The sequence below is a fragment of the Nelumbo lutea genome, chromosome 8 (genome assembly GCF_056320005.1).
Source record: "Nelumbo lutea isolate HS-2025 chromosome 8, American lotus-T2T, whole genome shotgun sequence".
NCBI classification, from domain to species: domain Eukaryota; kingdom Viridiplantae; phylum Streptophyta; class Magnoliopsida; order Proteales; family Nelumbonaceae; genus Nelumbo; species Nelumbo lutea.
Window position 1 is genome coordinate 46,393,096 of NC_142691.1, and position 24,388 is coordinate 46,417,483.

The 24,388-nt window shown below is 37.4% G+C and overlaps 1 protein-coding gene and 1 long non-coding RNA gene across 2 annotated transcripts; both read right to left on the reverse strand.

The window, feature by feature from the left end:
* Nucleotides 1–12,499: 12,499 nt before the first annotated feature.
* LOC148843990 (FAD-dependent oxidoreductase family protein) lies at nucleotides 12,500–14,573 on the reverse strand. Its single transcript, XM_088958024.1, has one exon. It carries the CDS (start codon nucleotides 14,133–14,135, stop codon nucleotides 12,735–12,737), a length of 1,401 nt encoding a protein of 466 aa, XP_088814150.1. The 5' UTR covers nucleotides 14,136–14,573; the 3' UTR covers nucleotides 12,500–12,734.
* Nucleotides 14,574–19,749: 5,176 nt separating this feature from the next.
* Nucleotides 19,750–21,966, reverse strand: LOC148843991 (uncharacterized). The gene is made up of 3 exons (XR_016103059.1): nucleotides 20,761–21,966; nucleotides 20,339–20,682; nucleotides 19,750–20,168 (listed from the first exon to the last, which is right to left on the reverse strand). It is a non-coding gene; the product is annotated as an uncharacterized LOC148843991 (long non-coding RNA).
* Between the last annotated feature and the right edge of the window lie 2,422 nt (nucleotides 21,967–24,388).

Genomic DNA, 24,388 nt, shown 5'->3' on the forward strand with positions numbered 1-24,388 from the left:
ACCTAAACTACTGGTAGTGGATTTCATTTGTTTTAGAAATCTGGTTTTGTAAAGTATATCTATATATTATTATACTACTATTTTATGAAAAGGTTTGCAAAATGTTTTAATCTCGGGATCCATCCGAGTTGAGAGTGTAACACTATATGACTCGACAGTCAAATAATTTATTTTTGAGCAAATTTTGGATGAACCCTGTGTTTATAGAAAAATAGTGGGAGACATGGTTGCATTCTTAGTTCTATATGTATTCAACATTTTGCTCATTAACAATGATGTAGGAATGTTAATGACAATGAAGGTATGACTTTCACAACAATTCTCCATGAAAGATTTTGGAGAAACTTCTTACATCTTGAGGCTTCGACTCTATAGAGATAGGTCAAAGAGGTTAATTGGATTGTGCCAATCTACCTACATTGACAAGATTATCAAAAGATTCGACATGCAAGATTCCAAGAAGGGATTCATTCTTTTCAGACATGGAGTCACTCTTTCCAAAGGAATGTCACCAAAGACCCCTGAGGAGATAGAGGACATAAGAAATGTTCCTATGCCTCAGCCGTAGGGAGCATCATGTATGTTATGTTATGCACTCGACTAGACATTCAGGTTGTAAGTTATGTTATGTTATGCACTGGAATGCTGTGAAGAATATACTAAAATACTTACGAAGAACCAAAGACTATTGTCTTGTCTTCAATGATAGTTCACTACAGATGGTCGGGTATACAAACGCCGGCTTCCAATCTGATTCAAATGATAGGAAGTCTTTATCTGTATACATTTTTGTGTTGGGATATTGTATAGTCAATTGGAGAAGCAACAAACAAAGGTCCACAGCAGACTCCACGGCCGAGGCTGAGTACATTACCACAAGTGAGGTTGCCAAGGAAGCAGTATGGATGAAAAAAAATTGTCCAGGAATTAGGAGTCATACCATCTAGCACATCACCCATTCCAATGTTGTGTGACAACACTAGAGCCATTTCTCAAGCTAAGGAACCAAGAGCCCATTTGAAGTCAAAGCACATTGAGAGGAAGTATCATATACTACGGGAGAATGTTGGTAGAGGAGACATCCAAATTCTAAATGTAGCATCAATGGAAAATGTGGTAGACCCGTTAAATAAGGCCTCGTTTTGTGCATTTTTCTGTGCGGTTTTTCGACTGTTTATAAGCTAGGCAGACCACGTTGGTGTCTTTTATTGTTCGGTTCATAATAGATCTAGTCGCCAAAAGTTGACGCACCAAAAAGACACGAGAAGCCAATTTTGGGCTGATTTTGGGAAGCTCCAAATGAAGCTTTTCGCGTCTTTCTTGCTTTATTCTTGCGCGAAAAGATGCATGGAATAACGTGTAGCCAAACTAGCTTCGGACTGCTCAGATCTTCATGCAAAAGCTCAATGTGTCTTTTGATTGTCAGAGCTATTAGAAGCTCTTCCCAAAAAGATTTGCCAAACGGCCCCTAAGCCACTAACACAAAAAGTGTTTGAAGGACACGTTGACACTTGATAGTATGAGACTGAGGCTAATACTTGATTGGACCTAATTAAAAGTGTGAGCTGTTAGATAGTGTATTCCCTTAGCTCCGATTAGATTGATCTGGTCATGTGGGTCCCAAGGTTCAGAGTTATAGTGAAGAAGATTCCAAACGAAGGGTTTGAATCGAGTCTAGCTTAGGATCTCAAGATGGAGGGGTTAATAGTATTAGAATTGGACGATCTTGGTATCGTAGGACTCAGAATTTCTATCTCTATTCATGTATAAGGTTGGGATTTTGATTTCATGTGGCATAGGGTTTAGGATAAAAAATGATCCCGATCAGACTATCGAAATCAATTCATATCTTGAGATGAATGGATAAATGGTGTCAGATTTAGGTGATCTTCATGTCATTGGATTTGGATTTTTGGGTTCTACGTACCTATGGTTTTGGATTTCTGATTTGTTGTGGAATAAGGTTCAAGATAAAAATGATTCCAATTGGATTATTAGAATCGATTTTGGCTTCGGGTGTTAAGATGAAAGGGTAAAAAATGTTGGATTTGGGTGATCTTCATGTTGTCGGATTTGGATTTCTGATTTGTTGTGAAATAAGGTTCAAGATAAAAATGATTCCAATTGGATTATTAGAATCGATTTTGGCTTCGGGTGTTAAGATGAAAGGGTAAAAAATGTTGGATTTGGGTGATCTTCGTGTTTCGGATTTGGATTTTTGATCTATACATACCTATGGTTTTGTATTTTTGACTTGATGTAAGATGAGATTGAAGATCAAAATGATCTTGATCAGATGATCAAAATCGATTTTGGCTTTGGGTCTTAAGATGATGGGGTAAATGGTATCAGATTTTGGTGATCTAGGTGTCGTTAGATTTGGATTTTTAGGCTCTACGTACCTATGGTCTTGAAATTTTTTTATTTTAAGATGAGGTTAAAGATAAAAATGATGTGGTTTATGATCAAAATGACTCAAATCGACCGATCGGAATCAATTCTAACTTCAGGTCTTAAGATGATGGGGTAAACGATGTCAGATTTGGGTGATCTTTTTGTTGTCAGATTTGGATTTTTTATCTCTATATACCTATGATGTTGGGTTTCTGATTTGATGTAAAATGAGGTTGAAGATAAAAATGATCCCGATCAGATGATCAAAATCGATTTTGGCTTTGGGTCTTTACTGTGGTGTTGGGTTTCTGATTTGATGTAAAATGAGGTTGAAGATAAAAATGATCCCGATCAGATGATCAAAATCGATTTTGGCTTTGGGTCTTTAGATGAAGGGGTAAGCAGTATTAGATTTCGGTGGTCTAGGTGTTGTTGGATTTGGATTTTTGGGATCTATGTACCTATGGTCTTGGATTTATGATTGGATGTAAGATGTGGTTCAAGATCAAAATAACCCCAATCGGACAATCAAAATCAGTTCTGGCTTCAGGTCTTAAGATGAAGGGGGTAAACAGTGTTGGATCTTGGTGTCTTTGGTTTTGGATTTTTGGGTTCTACATACCTATGGTGCCAGATCTTTGAAGTCCAAACTTTTGTAAAAGTCCAAAATACCCCTGAGTCGGCTAAGAGGTTAGCTGAAGAAGGCTTGAAGCTCAAAGTGCTACAGAAAGACCGAAGAATGCAAAAATGGGGTGTCTACACTACTAATTGAATGTTAGGGGAGATAGTTAGTGGTATATAAATGTAAGGGGTGTGGGAGGGGTGATAATGGAAAGGAGTAGATGTGGTTGAGGAATGATCATTGAAATAGTAGATTCTTAAAGTGTTAATTTGATGAAGATAAGGTACTAGAATGGAAGAATAGGAGGGTAGACAGGTCTTAAACTAATCCCCTGAACTAGTTTGAGAAAAAAAACTAAAAAAAGGTAGATAAAGATATAGGGCTTGTAACGATATTTTGATCCTTGGGAGAGTTGGGGTACATCGAGTAGGTAGTAGGTAATGGGTATGTGAAAATCCCTAAATTAGAAGAAGCATTTTGTTTTGTGGTGTGGTAGGTGGTTGGGTGGTAGATGAAGGAGGTGTTAGTTGAGAGTTTGTTTTTCTCATAAATTAGGTTTTATACAAAATATTTAAAAGTATTATAGTTTTAGGTATATCAGGCTTTTTAAAAGTCATTGTAATCAATGTAAAAAAGTTGTCTTTTTATTCAATTTTGTTTTGGATTGGCTTGTATGTGAAGTATTGATGATCAATGTTGTGAACAAAAGTGCAAGGGTGTGGCATGAGCTTTAGAAGAAGTGCTAATGGGAGATCGAAAGGGATTCCATTTGTTTCAAAAGCTTTTTGGATGCTATATCATGTTGGATGACTTTCTCAAAAGTGGTGAGATAACTTTGGAACAAGTTCACATATAAAAGGTTGAAACAAGAAAATGTTCCATTGGCAACTTGGGAGTTGGTTAGCTAAGGTTTTCCATTTATTATAAAGTGAAGGTTTCATCATTCTTTCATCTCATGTTGGCTAGATCATCTAAGGTGACTTCAATGTCAAGGTTGTAAGCAAATTGGTTAGTGAGTAAATGGGACAACTGGGAAAATGTGGTAATAAACTGGCTAGGAATTAAGATTTATGAACCATGTAATTAAGTGCCAAGCATGTTAGACTTTGGGGGAAAGGTTATAGGAGTAAATGGTCATTGTGTTGAATGTATAACGGTGATGTAAGACGGAAATGGTAGGGAACAAATTAAGATAATGTCCTAAAGAAGTTCTTTGAATCTAATTGTTTGGCTATTAATTAATTTGTTCACCTATAATTCAAGATTCTCTTGTGAAAGATGAGTTGTATAATAAGTTGAGAAGGTGTAAGAGTTGATAGAAGAGTTCACATTTGCGCCTCACAACATCCCACAGCACATTCCCGCCGTGTAGGGGTGTCCATAAAAAACTGGAAAACCGAACTGAACTGAAAAAACCAAACCGCAAAATGCGGTTAACCGAACCGATCGGTTTGGGATTAAGTGCCAAGCATGTTAGACTTTGGGGGAAAGGTTATAGGAGTAAATGGACATTGTGTTGAATGTACAACGGTGATGTAAGACGGGAATTGTAGGGAACAAATTAAGATCATGTCCTAAAGAAGTTCTTTGACGTCTAATTGTTTGGCTATTAATTAATTTGTTCACCATTAATTCAAGATTCTCTTGTGAAAGATGAGTTGTATAATAGGTTGAGAAGGTGTAAGAGTTGATAGAAGAGTTCACATTTGCGCCTCACAACGTCCCACAGCACATTCCCGCCGTGTAGGGTTGTCCATAAAAAAACTGGAAAACCGAACTAAACTGAAAAAACCAAACCACAAAATGCGGTTAACCGAACCGATCGGTTCGGGATTTTTGAAAAACCAAAGGACCGGTTCGGTTTTTGGTTAACCTACAAAAAAATCGATGGTTAACTGAACCAACTGGTATATATATTTTTATATATATTTTTATATATATTATATATATTTTTAATATATGCCACATTTTCTATGTATTATATATAAATATATATTTATTATATATATAAATATATATACTTATATTATTTTATAATGATCTATTTATAAATATATTATATATTATATATTTTTCAAATATTTATAATATATTATATATCATTTTTATTTATTATATAATATTATACATATATTTGTATAATATATTATAAATATAAAAAATTGAGAAACCGAAGAACCGAACCGGTCAAAAAATGAAACCAACGGACCGGTTAACCAGTGGTATCGGTTCGGTTTCGGTTTGGAGAATTGGAAAAACCGGTACCACTTGTTCGGTTTACAAAAAAGTGCCATGATTTGGTTAATCGAGTCGTGGACACCCCTACCGCCGTGTATTGGGAACATCTCCCAATGATAGTACTAGAAATGATGATGTCATCATCGGGAGATGTTCCCAATACACGACGGGAATGTGTTGGGTGCCCCCCCTTGTGGGGCACAGATCTGAACTCTTGATAGAAGTGAGGAAATGAGAAGAGAAGATGGTGGTTGTATAACATGCATGTGTTGTGTGGGTGGTGAACTTGTAGCTTGTATAGAGGGTGAAGATGCTTTTTGTGTTGGGCTAGAGTTTTGAACTTTCTGGTGGAGTTCCTTATTTTCTGTGGTTAGTTCAGTTAAGCATTGGTTTAGGGTAGCAATAATGTCCTCAAAAAGTGTAGAAGTAGAGTGTATGGCTTTATATTGATGGTCGAGATGGTCGTTGCCCTAGTGAGATAAGAAACCAAGGGGATGATGTGGAGAACTCCAATTAGCTTGGTGTTGAGTTGAGAAAGTGAATGGAAGAAGGCTTTTATAGTTTCACTTGAAAATTTTTATACTTTTGTTAGAATGTGAGAAGCTAGCCCTATTCCAAGGATCAACTAGGGTTTTAATAAAGATTCCAAAAAGAGGTCGTTGGGACTTGGTTCCAAAATTGAAAGATGGGCCGGAGGAGAAATGGGAGAAACAACATATGGAAAGGGAAGGCTTGATGGGGGAGAGGGGAAAGAGAAGGATAAAAAGAAAGGAAGGAGAAAATTATGGTCCAAACCGATCCAGTCCAATGTGAGTCCATTATAAATGGACCAGGTCCAATCCAATCCAATGAATGTTTTGGATCGGTCCAATTCAATGTCTAGACCGTCCAATCTATTCAAATTCATTTTGATTTAGATTGGTTTCAATCCAAACCCGGTCCATTGACACATAATATCAATGGACCAGATATTGGCTTAATCCAACCCAATCCAATATAAATTTGTTACAAACGGTCCAGGTCCAATCCAATCTAATAAATATTTTGGACTGGATTGGTCCAATCCAATATGTCTTCTTGGTCTGTCCAATCCGTCCAAATTGATTTTGGACTAGATGGGGTCCAATCCAAAACCAGTCCATTGGTTGTAAATGTGTTTTTCTTGTTTTTCTTTTATTTTTTAACTGAAAGTAAAAAAAAAAAAACACTTGAATTTCTAGTTTGAAAACATGTTTTTGTTTTAAACCATACAATATATGTCATAATTTTTTTTTGAGTCATACAATATCTATACTTCAACATTTTTTTTTTGTTCTAAGTTGCTGATGTTGTGCGATTTGGTAGCTCCTTGCTAGTAGATAACTCGGATGCTAGGCTGATGAGGTCGCTCGGTTGAGCTACGAATAACAATGTCAGAGTGTTCGGATTGCTATATCCAGGATGAGCACTCTGATGTTTAAGTTAGCAAACTGGTGAATAGCTTAAGAAGTGAGAAAGCAAGTAAACTTTGAGAGTTAAATCACACGAACATTTTTTGAGGAAGGGGACACCTTTATATATGCTAACTACCATAAGCTCCATGAAACGCATTAGAGATGTCTGACCCGTTTGATTCAGAGGTTGTTCCATGCCCGGAGACGGATTCCACATAAGCTGATAATGTTTATTTGGTCTCGTTCGAAGCGGGTGGGGCCGAGATCAGCTCCGTCGACATGTCATCGTGATCTCGGGGGAATCAGAGACAATAACCTACTCAAGAAGGAAGTCACCCATAACGCCGGGTAGGTCACTAACTGAATATGGCCCAGGTTGGTAGAGGTAGGTCCCCTCTTCATGCCGACCTGACATCTCCCAGGTTGTTCGTAGGTCATCCTATTGAGGTGGGTCCAAGGAGGTTGGGGCAGATGCTAGGTGTCCGAGGTCTACTTGCATGATGCTTACATGCCAATTGACGATTCTGTAATGCCACGTGTCATGATATCATTGGAGGACCAACTCACCCCTCATTAGTTGCATTTTGCATTCCTTATTTTAAAGACTTATTTCCTTTTTGTGTTAAAATGCCTCTATGAACATTGAGTTTTTAATTGCAAAAACAAGATAAGTCCTTAAAATAAGAAATGCCAAATGCAGCCTTAAAAACCATCATTTTGATGGTTTCAATTTTTTAGAAACTTGAATTGTTTATTTATTTTTAAACAAAACCAACCTGGCTCGAAGTTGGAATCATAATCAAAATCAAAATCCTTTGGAATTGGAATGGAAATGGTTTATTCCTCCCACTTGTTTGGTTCAGGCTAGAGTTGGAATTGGAATCGGAATCAATCTAACCAGAATTAACTAGAATGGATTTTCATTCCCAGGGAAGGGGGAGGGAAGAGCAGTTCCCTTAAATGGGGGGAATGCCATTTCACCAGGAATAAGAATCAAATTCCAATTTCACCCACCATTCAATTAGAATTGGAATGGACCATTTTGATTTCGATTATAGACCCCTATTCGGCTATCTATAATGCACATTTGAATTCAAATTCATTGTACTCTGGTCTTAGCTGTGTATCCTATTATTCATAACACTAAAACATATTCACATTTAAATTCGAATTCTCTATACTTTGTCTTTAACTATACATCCAATATTTATTCAACAATAAACCGTACTGATGAATGGGGATTTGGCCCGACCTAGTAAAGAGGGGACACGTGGACACGACCTGACCAAGGGATGACAACTCAGCATAACGTAACCAGTCCGCAGCAGATCGAGCTCGGGTACCCAACCACCCCGAGCTAAAATGACCTCAGGACAAGCTTACCTCAAGACGAGATCAACTCGGTACTAGATCGCGACAAGAACACCTTGATGCCAAGGCACTTCAGCATTCAACCCAGTTCGGGACTTAAAGATATCTATTTCAGGGATACCGACGCGCCACTATGCGGTGGTCCTGAAAATCCCTCCAACGGATCCCGGGCCTCACGAGATCACGCCATGTAACGGCTAACATTATCTCCCCGCCCGATTAGGGCGGAATTGATGAACCTTATCTGTTGGTAGCATTATCTTCCAACTTACACGGAAACGGATCCTATCGTGACGATGATCTCAGAACCGATCCGTAAAACCCGCGAGGACTCCATTATATAAAGGCTCCACCCTTGGTGGTTTAGTGTACGTGTGATTTATATGCTCTCTAGCTCTCTGCATTCTTAAGCTATTTTTAGCTCGCAACCAGTATATTGACTTAAGCATCGGAGCGACCTCGCCGGGCTAGCAACCTTGGGTTCTCTGATTCTCTTGCAGATCAACTGTTTGCCGTCCACCTGGAAGCCAGATCACCTCCAACAGGGAGCAGCTAGATCGCGCTTCATCACGTGCAATTGACACTATTATAGTCCTTTTCTTTTTTCTTTCAACTACTCCAAATTGAAGTAGCTAAAGAGAGGTTTGGTTTTGCATATTTTTTGGGCAGCTTTATACTTGGACCTGATTTAGAAAACCTATTCAGTTTCTTCAAGTCAAACAGCTTGGTGTTGGGTCAATCACTTTCATGTTTTCGAACCATGTTGACCTAGATGGTCGGACTATTCAGCCTCTGTTTACTCCAAACCTATTCCCTAGTCAAAAACCATTGAATCGGTTAATGATCCATTACTCAGCTAGTCGAACCATTGACCCGTTCAATGATATTTGGTCGTTTTTCATTTTAATTTTTTTTTATTTTTTATTAGAACAGGCCATCCATTTGAACCAGATGGTTAAACCATTGACCCAGAAACCAATGGTCAAAATGGTTCTAGTTCCGGGTCATTTTTAAAATATTGATCATTTCTCTTTAACAGACCTAGTTGGTCCAATAGATTCAGACTCTCCTTATTGGCTTGCATAATAAATATTTTTGTATACGTTCCCTGAGGTTTCAATCACAAACCATCCTTATTTATCAATTTATTAAGATGAGAGACCGAATTAAGGGTCTGTTTGGGTTGCAGGAGAAGGGGTTTGGAATCGAATATGGAATGGCCCATGCCCCCAAACCCTATTTATCTTTAACCTGACAGAAAGCCTCCCTTCTTCCATCTTTGTGGGGAATAAGCCATTCCAATTCCAATTCTCGTCTAAACCAAATAACCAAAGGAATAGGCAATTCTAGTTCCATCTACGAACCAAGCATACCCTAAGATGAAAATAAGTATTTTACCAAAAGTGCCCTTAACAATAAAACATAAAATTTATTTCCAAAATATGTATTTAAACAATGAGTACAGTTCTACCATCTAAAAATTTTAATTTATTTATTTTTATGAACACATTTTTAAAATTTTTCATTCCCAGCTTAACGTACACTATAATAGCAAGAAATTTTATTTTCTTTTTCAAATTATACAAAAAAAAAAATCCATGTGATTTGCAAGAAGGTGCCAAAAATGTAAATTGAGAACTTTTTTCTTTTTTCTTTTTTTTTTTGGAAATTGTCTAAAACCCACCAATAGTTTTCAACATTTCCCTTAAACTCACAACAACTTTTCAAAATGTCTAAAACTCACCATGCCAGTAAGTTTTTATTTTCCAAAACTCACCTTCCGTTAGTGCACCATTAATGCTTCTTAATAGAGGTGTCCATGTCAGCATAAATAACAATTTTCATGATCAAATTACCCTTGAATGGCAAGTTAGAGGAAAAATGGTCTTTTCAGTTTTCAATTTTCTTGTCTTTTTTTTGCATTTTTAGTATTTTATTATAATTTCCATTGTTTTTTTATAACTTCTGTTTTTTTACATTTTCTATTTTCTACAGTCTATAAATGTTCCTGTATTTTTTTGTTATTTATATGTAATTTTTGTGTTCTTCTATAATTTTTGGTGTTTTTTCTACAATTTTTATTTTCTGATTTTGTTTTTCAATTTCTATAGTTTCTGTAATTTGAAAATAATTTTCTATTTTGTTTGAAATTTTTATAATTTTTGTAATTTCTATGCTTTATTGTATTTTATATTTGAAAATATTTTTTGATTTTTTTTTCCTTTTTTCATGGCTAAATATTAAAATGGTAATATATTAACACATATTAATTTATTTTGTATACATTTTATATTTTTCTATGAAGGTTAAAATGGTAATATATTAACACTCGTTATTCTGTTTAACGTCAAGTTAGTGAAATGGTGAGTTTTAGACATTTTGAAAAGTTGTGGTGAGTTTAAGAGAAATACTGAAAACTCATGGTGAGTTTTGGACAATTTCCCTTTTTTTTAGTATTACATCATACACACTACATGGAGATTAAGGGGTGGAGGACACTCGGGACATAACAGAGTGCACATGAAGTCCATTAACCTTACCACACACCACAGAGAATCTGCAGTTAGGTGGATTCGATTCCATACCTTCTTTTTGAGAGATATACTGAGTGACTGAGTCCGGATCACATACCAACACCCTACCAACATCATCTGACACCATACATCTCATACATGACTGGTCCCACTTTTATGGTAGGCTTCAGTTTCATAGTGAAATATGCAGTGTCAGATCAAGTTGGTAAGGTGTTGCAATATATTTTGTTGGCAGGTGATCCCAGTAATGAGTGACCATCTCAGTTCGGGACAGAGCAGCAGCTTCTGATTTTCTTAGGTAGGCCCTACACTGACAGCCTTTAGGCTATGTTTGGTGAAAAAATTGGAGTCCAAATCCATTGTTAGTTATTGGACTGTTCACTTCAGTCTCTTTAGATAACTTATTCAGAGTGCCTCAAAGCAGCTGAACCAGCTTAGTTTATTGTTCAGCTCGGCCCTTCCAAACCGGTACTTAGTCACTAAACTCCAGTGAGTTTACTTTAACTCCTAATTAAAGAGGTAAGTTGTAAGGTAAGCTCAAGGGGTCGTTTGGCAAGTCATGTTTTGCTTAATTCATATTCTGATGATGATGGTTCAAACTTGGAATCTTTGGTTACCTTGGGCTGGGTCTTGGGCCGTCAGAATGGGCTAGTATCTGTCTGAAACCAGCCCCAAATTATCTTGTATTACAAAATTGAGCCATGTCCCAGAATTCCCGGCCCTGGATGATGAACCCCATATCTGGGCAGGCCTTACTTTGGGTGGGTAGGGTGGGCTCAGTCTGGCCCAAACCAAATTGCAGCCCTTTTGTGGATAATCTACAAAGGAACCCATCTTGACCCGATCAAAAGATCCATTTCCGATCTGATAACTTTTAGGAGGGAGACGATCTTGTGCAAGTAGAACTTTCTTTGCTATTTCTGAAATTTTCTTCAAAATTTTGTAAAATATAATTCAGACGTGGAATTAGGTGTCTATTCTCTCTTTTTCTTCAAATCCTAATTTTGCTCTGATTATTCTTTTCTATCACATGACCAGTCGACACAATCCATCTCTTTTGAAACTTACTCTGAATCCCTTTCTAATTCTCTCTCTACCCTCAAAATATCTTTCCTTTCCCCAGAATTCTCTCCTCTGCATCTAAATTCTCTCTAGAAGTTACTTAAACCCACCATTTTTTATTGGATTTCTTAAAATTTTTTTTACCCATTCTTGTGCCGATGCAGGCCTCTTCTGCTAGTTTAGGTGCCATTTGGCAAATCTTTTTGGGAATATCTTGTGGTTTATGGTAGTAAAGATGCATTGAGCTTTTGCATTAAGACGGGAGCAGCTTGAAGCCTGTTTAGTTAAGGTGTGTCTTTTTAGGTGTCTTTCTACATGAAAACAAATAAAAAAATAACGCAAAAGTTTCATTTGAATCTTCCTGAAAATGGCCCATTTTAAACTTCTTATGTCTGGCTTTGACAATTAGGTCTACCGCAAACCAAACGGGAAAAGACCAATCGCATCGCAGTCTACCAAACTTGTAAATAATTGGTAGATCACATGAAAAGACAAGCTAAACAAGGCCTTAATATTGCAATAATTCTCAAAGCCAAGGCAAGGTGTACCCTCAAACTATCGATACATTCTTGGTGGAGTCGTGGAAACACACCAATTGGGCATCATTGGATGCTGCACAGAATTTATATTTCCATTAAAACCCCGAGTAATCTGATACTGTGAATCTAAACGTGGGGTAATCTGTTGGATTATCGTGTTCATAAAGGCTGATGGTACAAGACCCAGGGTTGGGCCCTTTGGTTGGTTGAATTGAATGTAGCCGGAGAACTCCTATTGGTGGAAAAGAACAATACAGCCTGGATATGTTGGGTTAGTTTTCTCTCAAGTACAATCTGTGGGACCAGTTTTAATGCATTGCACCTGCTTGATTAAATGCACAGCTAACATTGTACACCGGATACTGTCTAACAGTTTAGTTATACAAGATTCTGGTCCAGAGAAGAGAGAGAGAGAGAGAGTTTCAACATGCATGTTCCTAGAAAACTGCATAATCCTAATCAAACAAGCAATTAGATCAAACAGGTATTAGAGTCTACAGAGCGGCCATATATTCATTACAAGCTGGTCTGGTTTACTAAATTAGTGGGGATTTAATCTAGAGGAGACTTGCTCTTCATACTCTTTCACGTTTCCCATTGGATTCTCCTCAAACCTTCCCAACCTGAAGTAGCTAAGCTCCACGTCCAGAGCCTCCCCATCGAGCGCCAGGTCGGCGAGAATCCGTCCAACCGCTGGCCCCATCTTGAACCCATGGCCGGAGAATCCACCGGCAACAACTACATCCTTTCCAAACTCACCAACACCCAAGTAATCAATCGCGAAATCCCCATCAGGCGTCATGGAGTACATGCAGGATTGTGACATAACGGGCCCACTTGAGTCCACTAGGCCTGAGAATCGCCGTTGGATCCACTGGGTCACTGAATCCCCTATCAATGTGGGAGCCCATGTCCTCTTATCCGGGTCACATGGGTAACCACCATGCACGGCGATCTTGATCAACCCCGGGAACTCCAACGACGGTGTCCCATAAATGTAGGGATCACCGTAGCTCGCAAACGACGGGAACCCGCCGTGGATGGAGAATTCCGACTCGTATCCCTCCTTGATCCTCCAGTAATGCACTGTGGTGTGTAAAGGTTGAATGGGGAGCACCAGACCACTAACCGTTTTCACCAGCTTCTTCATCCAAGCCCCAGCAGTCACCACGCATTTCTTACCCAGAAACGTCTCGCCATTTCCCGTGCAGACTCTGAGGCATCCTCTCTCACCATCCCTCTTGATCTCCTTCACTTCCATGTTGTCTCTGAGAACAGCTCCCCTTCGAATTGCCAGTGTTTGGAACATGCTGACTGCCTTCGTGGGCTTAATTACACCACCCATCTCGGTGGACAGGCCGATCCAATTCTCGGGCAACTCGAACTTGCCGGAGAAGTGCTCCGACGCCTGCTTCCGGTCGAGGATGCGATAGGGAATCGAGTTGGTTTGGCAACTGGCAATGACTGCTTGAAGGCTCTTGTTGTCCGGCGGGCCGAAGTCGAACTGTGGAGCCTTGAAATAGACACGGTACCCGATTTCTGATTCGGCTTCCTCCCACAGACGAGATGACTCGACGACCATGCCGGGGTAGTAATCTTCAGGGTACGTTGCACGTATCGTGCGAGACTCGCCATGAGATGAACCTCGGTGGTGCAAGAAATCGAATTGCTCGAGGAGGAGCACTTTCCGGCCGCGCTTGGCTATTTGATAGGCAGCGCAGCTTCCCATGATACCGGCGCCGACGACGATTACGTCGAACTGGCCACGGGTGTCTCCCATCTTCACACAGTCTCTCTGTGCCTCTCTCTGGGACTCAAACAAAACACACAAGCTCATACACGTACAAAAAGCTCCAGTCTTTCTCACGGTAGGCTGGCTTCCAAAGTTCCAATCGAGTATTTGAAGGAAGACCTTTCTACTATTGACGCTATTGTTCCACATAATTACACAAATGCCACCAAAGAAACACGAGATTATTGAAAAAGAAAAGAATTTTCGCTCGTTCCTGGGCTGGGAAGCAATGTGGATCCGCTACGGACAATGACGCGACTAATTCCTACTCACAAAGCACTACAGCCGCACATTTCGCATTATCTTCTCGTGAAAGATATAACATACAAATAAGGTAAGGGATATATCTGCAGCCGTAGATAGCGTTCTTGTGGGTAGCAAAGACTATGTCTCCTTGTTTTATTGAAAATTTTTGATTGTTAGGTGAGGTGATTTTAATTTAACATTCACCATTAGAGAAGCGCAAGTATAGAAGAGAATGAGCCACAAAAAGGAGAGAGGTGGATAACAAGCCATGTGGCTACTGTTTAAAGAATCTTAAACTTTCTTATTCTTACCATGGGTAACTTAGTTTGATCCCAACTCTTCTTTAAGCAAATTTGGCATCTTTGATGCGAGTATAGATCGGGTAGAGATGGTGGTTATTGGTTAAGCACACAATGAGAGTGATATTTTTAAGTGTGCTTAGGGATGTCAATGGATCAGGTTAAATGGTGAATCTTACTTAACTCAGCCCTATAAGGTCAAGTTAGGGTCAGGTATACTTGAGTGTAGGGTTGGGTTAGGGTTTTGATTCTTCAACTCGAGCTAGATTTGGGTTTTGCTGATTTAGCTTGTTGGGTCATAATACTCCCACATATATTGGGGGTTTAATATTGCTTTTCATGTTTGTTTGGTTTTTCTTGTTTTACTATTGAGAAAGACACCTCAAGACCCATAAACCATATATAAAACAAGGAAGTCTAGAAATTTCTCCTTTTTTGAATTTTTAATCCATTTCATTTTTTTGAAACTACCAATTAGAAACTCTATTTTCCCCAAAACATCTTCCTAAATTCTCTCTCTCTCTCTCTCTCTCTCTCTCACATGCTCCAATAACCTAAATAATCTAATATTCTAAAATTTCTCCTAAACAACCTCCCCCACTATCCCCAACATTCTCCTAAATTATCTCTAATTTAGTAGAGAATTTCTCTCTTAAATGATCTCTAATTCTTATTTATCTTCTCCCCCACTTTTTATCTACATCTATCTAAATAAAGTATCAATTAAAAAATTTAAGAATTATTTAAATATTCTAACAAAATTATATAACAACTTTAAAATATTTATTAAAAAGACAAAAAATACTTACAATCGATTTAATAATATTCATATTATTAATAATTATATATTTTTATAAAATTCATCATGAAATTATGTACAAACAATATAAATTATGCTTTTTTGGATTATTCAATCTAAATGTTATTCAAATAATAAAAATCTAACATTAAAAATGAAATATTATTTAAATATTTTAATAACTAAATATCTTAAATAATAAAATATTAAAATTAATATTTTAAATCAATTAATAATATATTTTAAATATTTACCAAATAACTTTCAGTTATAATACATAGATTAAGATTTAAATATTTAGTTAAATAACAAAATATTTAACATAACTAGATTTTACATAGTTAAAATAACAAAATTATGTATTAGTAGTAATATAATTTTATGGATTATTAAATTCAATAAGTAATTAATATTTTAAAATTTAAATAGTGATATTATTTCAATAAATAAATAATATTGTAAATAAATAATTTCATTTATACCAATTAATAATTCTAGAAAATAACTTTCAAAAAAAATATTGATTATTAATAATAATAATTTTAAATACTTAATATATATATATATTATATTTATCTATACTAATATTAATATTTATTGTATTTCAGTAATTATTTATTGTTTTCTGTGATAAATATATTTTCAATAATTATGTATAAATCTATTTTTGTTTTGTTATTTAATAGAAATTTTCAATAATTATTAAATCAATTAATAATATATTTTAAATAGTTATTGAATAGCTTTCAATTATAATACATAGATTAAGATTTTAAATATTGTTAAATAACTAAATATTTAACATAACTAGATTTTAAATATTTAAAATAACAAAATTATGTATTAATAGTTATATAATTTTATGGATTATTAAATTCAACAAGTAATTAATATTTTAAAATTTAAATAATGATATTATTTCGATAAGTAAATAATATTGTAAATAACTAATTTCATTTATACCAATTAATAATTCTAGAAAATAACTTTCAAAATAATTAATGTTTATTAATAATAATTTTAAAACTTAATATATATTTATTATATATTTATATATACTAAAATTAATATTTATTATAATTCAGTAACTATTTATTATTTTTTTGTGATATATATATTTTCAATAATTATGTATAAATCTATTTTTGTTTTGTTATTTAGTAGAAAATTTTCAATAATTATTGTAGTTTAAGCTATTGTTATTTAGCTTTTCAAATTTAATTTATTTTTTATTTTCTCTATAAATTTTTAATAATTATTTGAGGTTAAACTATTGTTCGCTAGTTAGTCTGGTTTAGTTGTAAGTTGTTTGGCCAACCAAATCCACCTAGTCAGGGTGGGGAGTTGGCCAGTCAAGTTATATTGGTTTATGTTAATTTTCAGTTTGATCAATTGATTTAAAAGATTTAAACTTAAAAAAATAAATTTAAATTAAAAAAATTACAATGGCATTATTAAAAATAAATTTATGATATAAAATATTTTAGCCTAGGAAATATTAGAAATTTCCCACTTTCATGTATTAAAAATATATTTAAAATATAAAATATTAATATATATTTATGGTTGGGTCATTCGATTTTAGATAGTTTACAAATGGCCAAAGCAAAACTATTCTTATAAAATTTCAGAAGCCAAAAGTGTGTCTGTTCCATTGATCCTTATGGTATTTATATACAAACGGCAGTGGAGTTCCTTGCTCTCCAAAACTTTCTTAAACAAACTTCCTAATTCAAAGAGGAAAAAGACTTCCTATATTAGTACAGGTACAGATCCAGAACTCTTCTCTGGGACTCTTCTGTAACATACAAAATCGGGACTTTCGCGAGTGGACTCTCGCGAGTCTCGCGAGTCTTCTTATCTTCGTCCAATACTCCCCCTCAATGTGGTGCATGAGGTTTGCGAATGCCCATCTTGGGAAGGAAGGAATCAAACTGTTGTTGTCCAAGGGCCTTGGTGAAAATGTCTACAAGTTGTTCACCGGTATGGACATTGGCAGGTGCAATAGTGCCGGCTTGGAGCTCATTGTGAATGAAATGACAATCAACTTCAATATGTTTGGTCCGTTCATGGAAAACAAGGTCCGCGGCAATGTGCAAAGCAGCCTGATTGTCATAAAATAGGTGTATAGGTTGAGGATGAGAGATACCCAAAGATGATAGCAGACCTTTTAGCCACTTCAACTCACAACTGGTAGTAGCCATTGACCGGTATTCAACCTCGGCAGAGAACGGGAGACAATATGTTGTTTCTTGGTTTTCCAGGAGATGGGGGAATGTTCGAACATGATAAAATACCCAGTAAGAGAGTGATGAGTGAGAGGGCAACTCGCCTAATCGGAATCACAATAGGCATATAATTGCAGATCACTATCATAGCGCAAAAATATTCCTTGACCAGAATCTCCTTTCAGATAATGAACCACACATAAAGCTGCATCCCAATGATCAACTCGAGGACTCTACATAAATTGTGCTAGGACATGGATGCAATAATTGAGCTCCGTCCGTGTAATGGTTAAATAAATCAAACAGCCCACAAGACGTTGATACCGTTCCGAGTCATCCAAGAGCTTGCCATCGGCAAGAGCAAGTTTATGATTTTGAGTAATAAGAAAGTGAGCAGGTTTGGACCCTAACAAGCCAGTTTCGGCAATAATGTCAAAGGCATACTTTCTTTGGCAAAGGAATATCCCTGATGATCCGTGAGTTACTTCGATGCCCAGAAAGTATTTAAGAGCACCCAAGTCCTTCATGTGAAAGCACCGGTTCATATATTGCTTAAATTTGTGGATGAATGCCGGGTCATTCCCACCAACGATTAAATCATCAACATAAACCAAGACGTGCAAGACAAGCCCCTTCTTGCGATATGTAAATAAGGAATAATCAAAACAACACTGATTAAAACCAAAGATTTTCAAGGCAGAACTTAATTTAGAAAACCAATTCCAAGGGCTTGCCGTAGACCATACAAAGACTTTTGGAGTTTGCATATCTTACCTGTTCCGGAGGTCAAAAAGCCTAGAGGAGGTTTCATATAGACCTCCTCATAGAGATCACCGTGCAGGAAAGCATTGTGGACATCCATCTAATGCAATTCCCAACGTTGGGCTGCAACAACTGCTAAGAAGGTTTAAATTGTGACCATTTTAGCCACAGGGGCAAAGGTTTCATTGTAATCAAGACCTTCAACTTGAGTATTGCCCAAGGCTACCAACCATGCTTTAAATCTTTCAATGGATCCATCAGATTTGTACTTGATTTTGTAGACCCATTTATATCCGATTGCCTTTTTTTCAGGAGGGAGGTCTTCCAAGGTCCATGTCCCATTGTCTTCCAAAGCCTGTATTTCTTGGCACATAGCTTCGCACCATCGAGCATCAGTCATTGCCTCAGAGAAACGAGTAGGTTCTCTGCCTATAGTAACAACTGCCAAGAAATGCCTGTGTTTCATAGAAAAATTATCATACGTCACATAATGAGTTATGGGATAAGGAGCACCTGAGGATTGAGATGATGTAGGATAAACAATGGAGAGGTCTAAACAATGAGCATAGTGTGTGACAAAGTCCTATAAATAGCTAGGGGTCCGCTTTTCTTGATGTCTGCGTCCTAATAACTCCGTGGTGAGCTAAGGAACAACTGGAGTTTCATTATTCCTGCAATGTATATGGCTCCTTATCTCATCAGGGGGCTGCCTCCTCATCATTACCCGTGTTCTGATGTTCTTCATTGATCGTGTCGCTCCCCCTAACTTCTATATGAGGTGACTTAAATACCATGTTAGGAGGAGTAGTTGCAGAGTTTGGTGGTTGGACAACCCAAGATATCCCAACATTTTCTATGGCTATGGGAGGACTGGTTACTGAGGGTTGATGTATGGAGTAGCAAAGGGAAACTCTGTCTCACTAAACACCACGTCTCATGAGATGAAGTAATCACCAGACTCAAGATCATATAATTTGCCCCCCTTTTTCCCAAAAGGGTACCCAACAAAGACACATTTCCTACTCCTACCAGCAAATTTATCATGGTCCTGAGTATGCGAAAAACACAAGCAACCAAAAACTTTGAGGTGTTTATAAGTAGGACTTTGTCCAAATAGCATCTCGTAAAGTGTTTTACCACCAAGAAGGGTCGAAGGTGTTCAGTTTATCAAGTACCCTGCGATCAAAACACACTCACCCTAGAAATTGATCGGAAGATGTGCTTGAAACCTGAGTGCTCTGGCCACATTCAAGATATGACAATGCTTTCTTTCCACACGACCATTTTGTTGTGGTGTTCCAACACAAGAAGTCTGAAATAAAATCCCTTGCTCCTAAAAATATGATTTCAAGGATTTAAACTTTGTTCCATTATCACTTCTCACCACCCTAACCTTCTTATTGAATTGTCGTTCAACCATTGCACATAAATTTTTGAGTGTTCGACCAACTTCACTTTTTTCAACCAGCAAATAAATACAAACTGCTCGAGAATAATTATCAACAATTGTCAAAAAATATACAGCACCACAAGATGTAGGTACTCTATAAGCACCCCATAAATCAAAATGAATCAAAGCAAAACAATCAGTCACTTTATTGCTGCTTTGAATAAAAACATCTCTAGTTTGCTTTGCCCTCAAACAAACATCACAGGTTTTGTTCTTACTATTACTGATATTAAAAAGCGAACTAACTGTTTGATAAGAAGGGTGTCCCAATCTCTGATGCCACAAATCGCATGATCCAATTTCATCTGTCTTGTAAGCATGAACCAATGCCACACCCTTGAAGACATAGACCCCATCAAGCTGTTCACCCACACCAATTAGAGTTATCGAGATGCGGTCCTGTATCACACACAACTTATTAGTAAACGTCACAATACAATCAGTGTTACGAAGTAACCGACCTACTAACAATAAATTGCAATTGAGTTTTGGGACATATAATACGTGCAACAATTTAAAATTATTTCCAAGTTTAACAGTGCCTTCTTTCACGGCCTCGGTGAACGCACCATTGGGTAAGCTAATAGAACAAGGTGCAACATCATGGGTGTCGATGAGCACATTTAAATTTCCTGTCATGTGATGTGACGCCCCAGAGTCAACAATCCATTCAGTGGAGTAATTCTTATTAGAGAGTTTTCCATTAGTCCTAGTTTTGTAAGCATTAAGCATGCTTACAAGAGTTTTCCATTGCTCGTTATTAAGCCCATTTAGTCTGGTCCTGTCTTCGTTAGTCACAATTACATTAGCAGCCACCTCACGCCCCGCTGACGACTATGCAGTATGAGCCTTTGTCGTACCTCGGCCACATCCGCCAGAGGGTCCAACGGATTTACTTGATCCCTCACCGTTCCTGTCATTGTTGGCAGCCATGGTGACTGATAGAGTACGTTCAATGTTTTGGTCGAAAGAAAATGGTCGTCGTCGCTACCTCGTAGATATATGCAATTTGACAATGCATCGCCAAGGCATTGGTTGCATTCTACCAGAAGTACGTACACGGACAGTCGAAGAAGGAGATGAAAGACACTCTGGTGAGGTACGACCGAACACTACTTGTTGCGGATCTTCGGCGTTGCAAGCCCAAGAACTTCGGTGGGCGGGGTTCTCATGCGAGATTCCAGAAATCAATATCGTTGAGGGAGCTGGATTATGTAGTTGAACAGATGGCTCCATATAAGAAGATACGCCGAGTTGCTTTCATCAATACCATTCCAAAATCTCCTACCGGGAAGATCTTGAGAAGGGAGTTGATTGATCGTGCTTATAATCTTATCTGGTAGTCGGTGATTCCTCTATGCCACGGCTGCAGCGACAGCACCCGATGATCGACAATTCCACTGTGGTTTCGTTTCCAGTCGTGTTCTTCAACGGGGAGCACGAAATAGATCTCAACAACATCAACGTTGACCCGTCTATGGAGTCAAAGAAATTCCAATTGTTCCTAAGTCAGAAAATCGGAATCTTGCTAATCAAATCTCTGTTTCGCTTATCCGACGAAAACCGTCAAAGTCACCGCCTGGGAATCTCTCAGGCGACGCCAGTTCCAAACAGATAATGCCAAACACTGTAGATCATCACACAGTATGCAGCTTCACATGCAAACTGCAGATCCAAGTATTTGAGTCTTCGCTTTCTATGAACTACAACAGTTCAATATTGCCAAATCCTCATAAACCCAGTTCTCCGCCTGAATCCTTGAAGAAGAAAATTATTTGTCTCCTTATCCGATCGATTCCGCGTAGGAGAAAGCACCTCCTCCGGAAAAGATTTTCCTTCGATGCGACGCCGGCCTGGTATCGCCATCCCCGTATCCAGAATACGAGGATAGATACGAATGCGAGGGGGTGAGAGAGCGCGTGCCGAAAAGCAATGGTGTGGTAGTCTGCGAGGTGTGTTCGGATGCGAAGGAGATGAGCTACAGTCCTTGAAGAAATAGAGGATCGTCAAGTTCTGCCGCCATCAAGAACAGAGGAACGCCAAGTTTTGCCACCATCAAGAAACTCTGTAAACACAGCAGCGATAACCATCGGTCGCGCAACGAATAGTATCCTGGATCTGATACCATGATAAAATTTTGGAAGCCAAAGTGTGTCTGTTCCAAATGACGGTGGAGTTCCTTCTCCCCAAAACTTTCTAAAACAAACTTACTAATCCAAAGAGGAAAACAAATCCGAGACTCTTCTCCGGGACTCTTCTGTAATATACAAAGCCAGGACTTTCGCGAGTCTCACGAGTATAATCCAACCTATTTTGAGTTGGGAAATTGAACCAAAGCCATTGAAAATATTAGAAATTGGGTTGGTTAATTTCATTAGTTTGATTAGGAATGATAATGGGGTGGGGTGGGGACAAGGATCCCTACTCCCTGTGATTCTTTATAATGTCAATGATTATGTTTTTTTTTTATTTAAAAAATAAAAATAAAATAATTAAAATCTACAATCGTATTAGAAAAGATTCAAACATATTCAACCATATTTTTAAAAAAATATTAACATATAGATGTATATATACACATATACATATATAAATGTATGTGTATATATACATATATTAGTGAAAGCCCCATGGGATGGGAATTGGAGTCCTCTCCCCGTCCCATCCCCACCAACAGGGATGGAAATTTTCCTCATTTCCATCCCGGGTGGGATCATCCCCATCCCCACCCAAACACAACCTAAATGTGCCTTTTTATGCGATGATTTAAGCATTCTTGCACAACGAGTGGATTGGAGGTTTATATGCTGCAAACTAACATGTACAACGGGCTACAAAGTCTAAATATCCAATCAAGAGGAATACAAATGAAATATTCCATTAAAAGTGATTAAATCAGTGATTAATTAACCTAAGGGTTGGGTAAATATTTCAGAAAATACTTACTTGAATAAATACAGTGGTCTGTGTACTCTTGTTTTTTAGGTAAGTTTTTTTTTTTTTATTTTATCCCATAATATTTTATCATATTTTCACCATTGCAAAAGATATTTGTCCACTTGTATAATGAAAAAATTATTCATCACAAAATCCACACTTTTATGGAAAATGAACATCAAAAACCTTCGAACCAAACACAATGGCAAAAATGTAAAATTTGTGCAACGAAAGGGTAGTTTTTGAAATGGGTTTTACCATTTTGGAAACTTGGCTATCACGAGAGTGAGAGAGGCCAACCGTATCCCTTGGTTCAACTTTCAAGTAAGTGAAGTCTTTGTTCTCATGCTAGACGCTCGTCCACGTGGGTCACACGCCAGAAGACCCAGCATGGTCCATCGAAAGTGGGGACCACGAGAGGCATTTTTATAAATAAATAAAAGATTTAGGGGGGTTCTGGAAAAATGGAAACGGGTGAGAAGGGAGCGGACGAACCAACTGGGCCACCACTCCCACTGTGCCCACACCATACACACGTCAGACTACTGACAGCGACAGACCGGCTTTGTCGGCTCTGGTTGGTAGTTGGCAGTGGCCAATCAGAAAATTGGCACATGAGGCATGAGTTGACCCGTGAATGGCCCGCCTAGATCTGTCATTTTGGAGACAAATCTTGGGGACCCGATATGAGGCTGCTGGATCACGGGTTCAATTTGAATGTGGGGGGATGAATCCGGTACATGGTTATTTGGCGTCCCTCCAAATAATAAACTTACAGCACCACAGTACTGCTGGTTGGGCTGGAAGCATTGTTTTCAGAGAGAGCAATAATAGTATTTTCTGTTTGGTGCTAGTGTTTCATATTTGTTTTTAGTAATGATACTTATTAAAAAAAGTTCACCTCACTGCCATATAATGTTATTATCATTCAAACGTTAAATTTGGCGTTACTTCAAACCATGCCGATTTCTAAGGCATGACTTAAAGCACCATTTTTTATAGAAAAGCAGTTTCTAACATATTGACATTTCTTGGAGCACCGTTTTTCCGATGCAGCATTGGTGTGTCACCACTTTCTGGAACAACGACATCGTGCCAAATAGACGCTTTATGTATATACCTTGTAATGTATAAATATGTAATATATAATATTAAAGCTATGTTTTATTTGAAAATAAAAGATAGGGAAAACTTTATAAATCTTGTACATATTTCCTTACCTTTTTTTTTCTTTTATTCTGCCTTTTTTTTTTAAACCAAATTCACCTTAAGAAAAATAAAAGAATAAATAAAACTAATTTTTTATAAACAATCCCATCATGATACTAGATTGTAGGGGCAAGGTGGGGGGTGGTGGGATTATTATAAATATAGATGGGAGAGTTGCCATCCAATTAATATGCTTATCATATTTTAATAAAAAAAAAACGAAACTGACAAAAGAAGTATTGTGGATGAATTTGGATGGGCTCCTGACAACACATCTCAATCATGTCTGTAGGGAGTCAGTCAATGAATATTCCTTTGGATGTCTTGGATGATAAAAGCTTCTTGCTCACTATTTTATTGAAGATAGATCAAGGAGAATGTGAGAAATATAAGTCTGTTTGGTTCACAATCTGAATCGGAATTGTCCATTCTCATAATCTGTTTGGTTCAGACAGTAATGAGAATGAAAATGG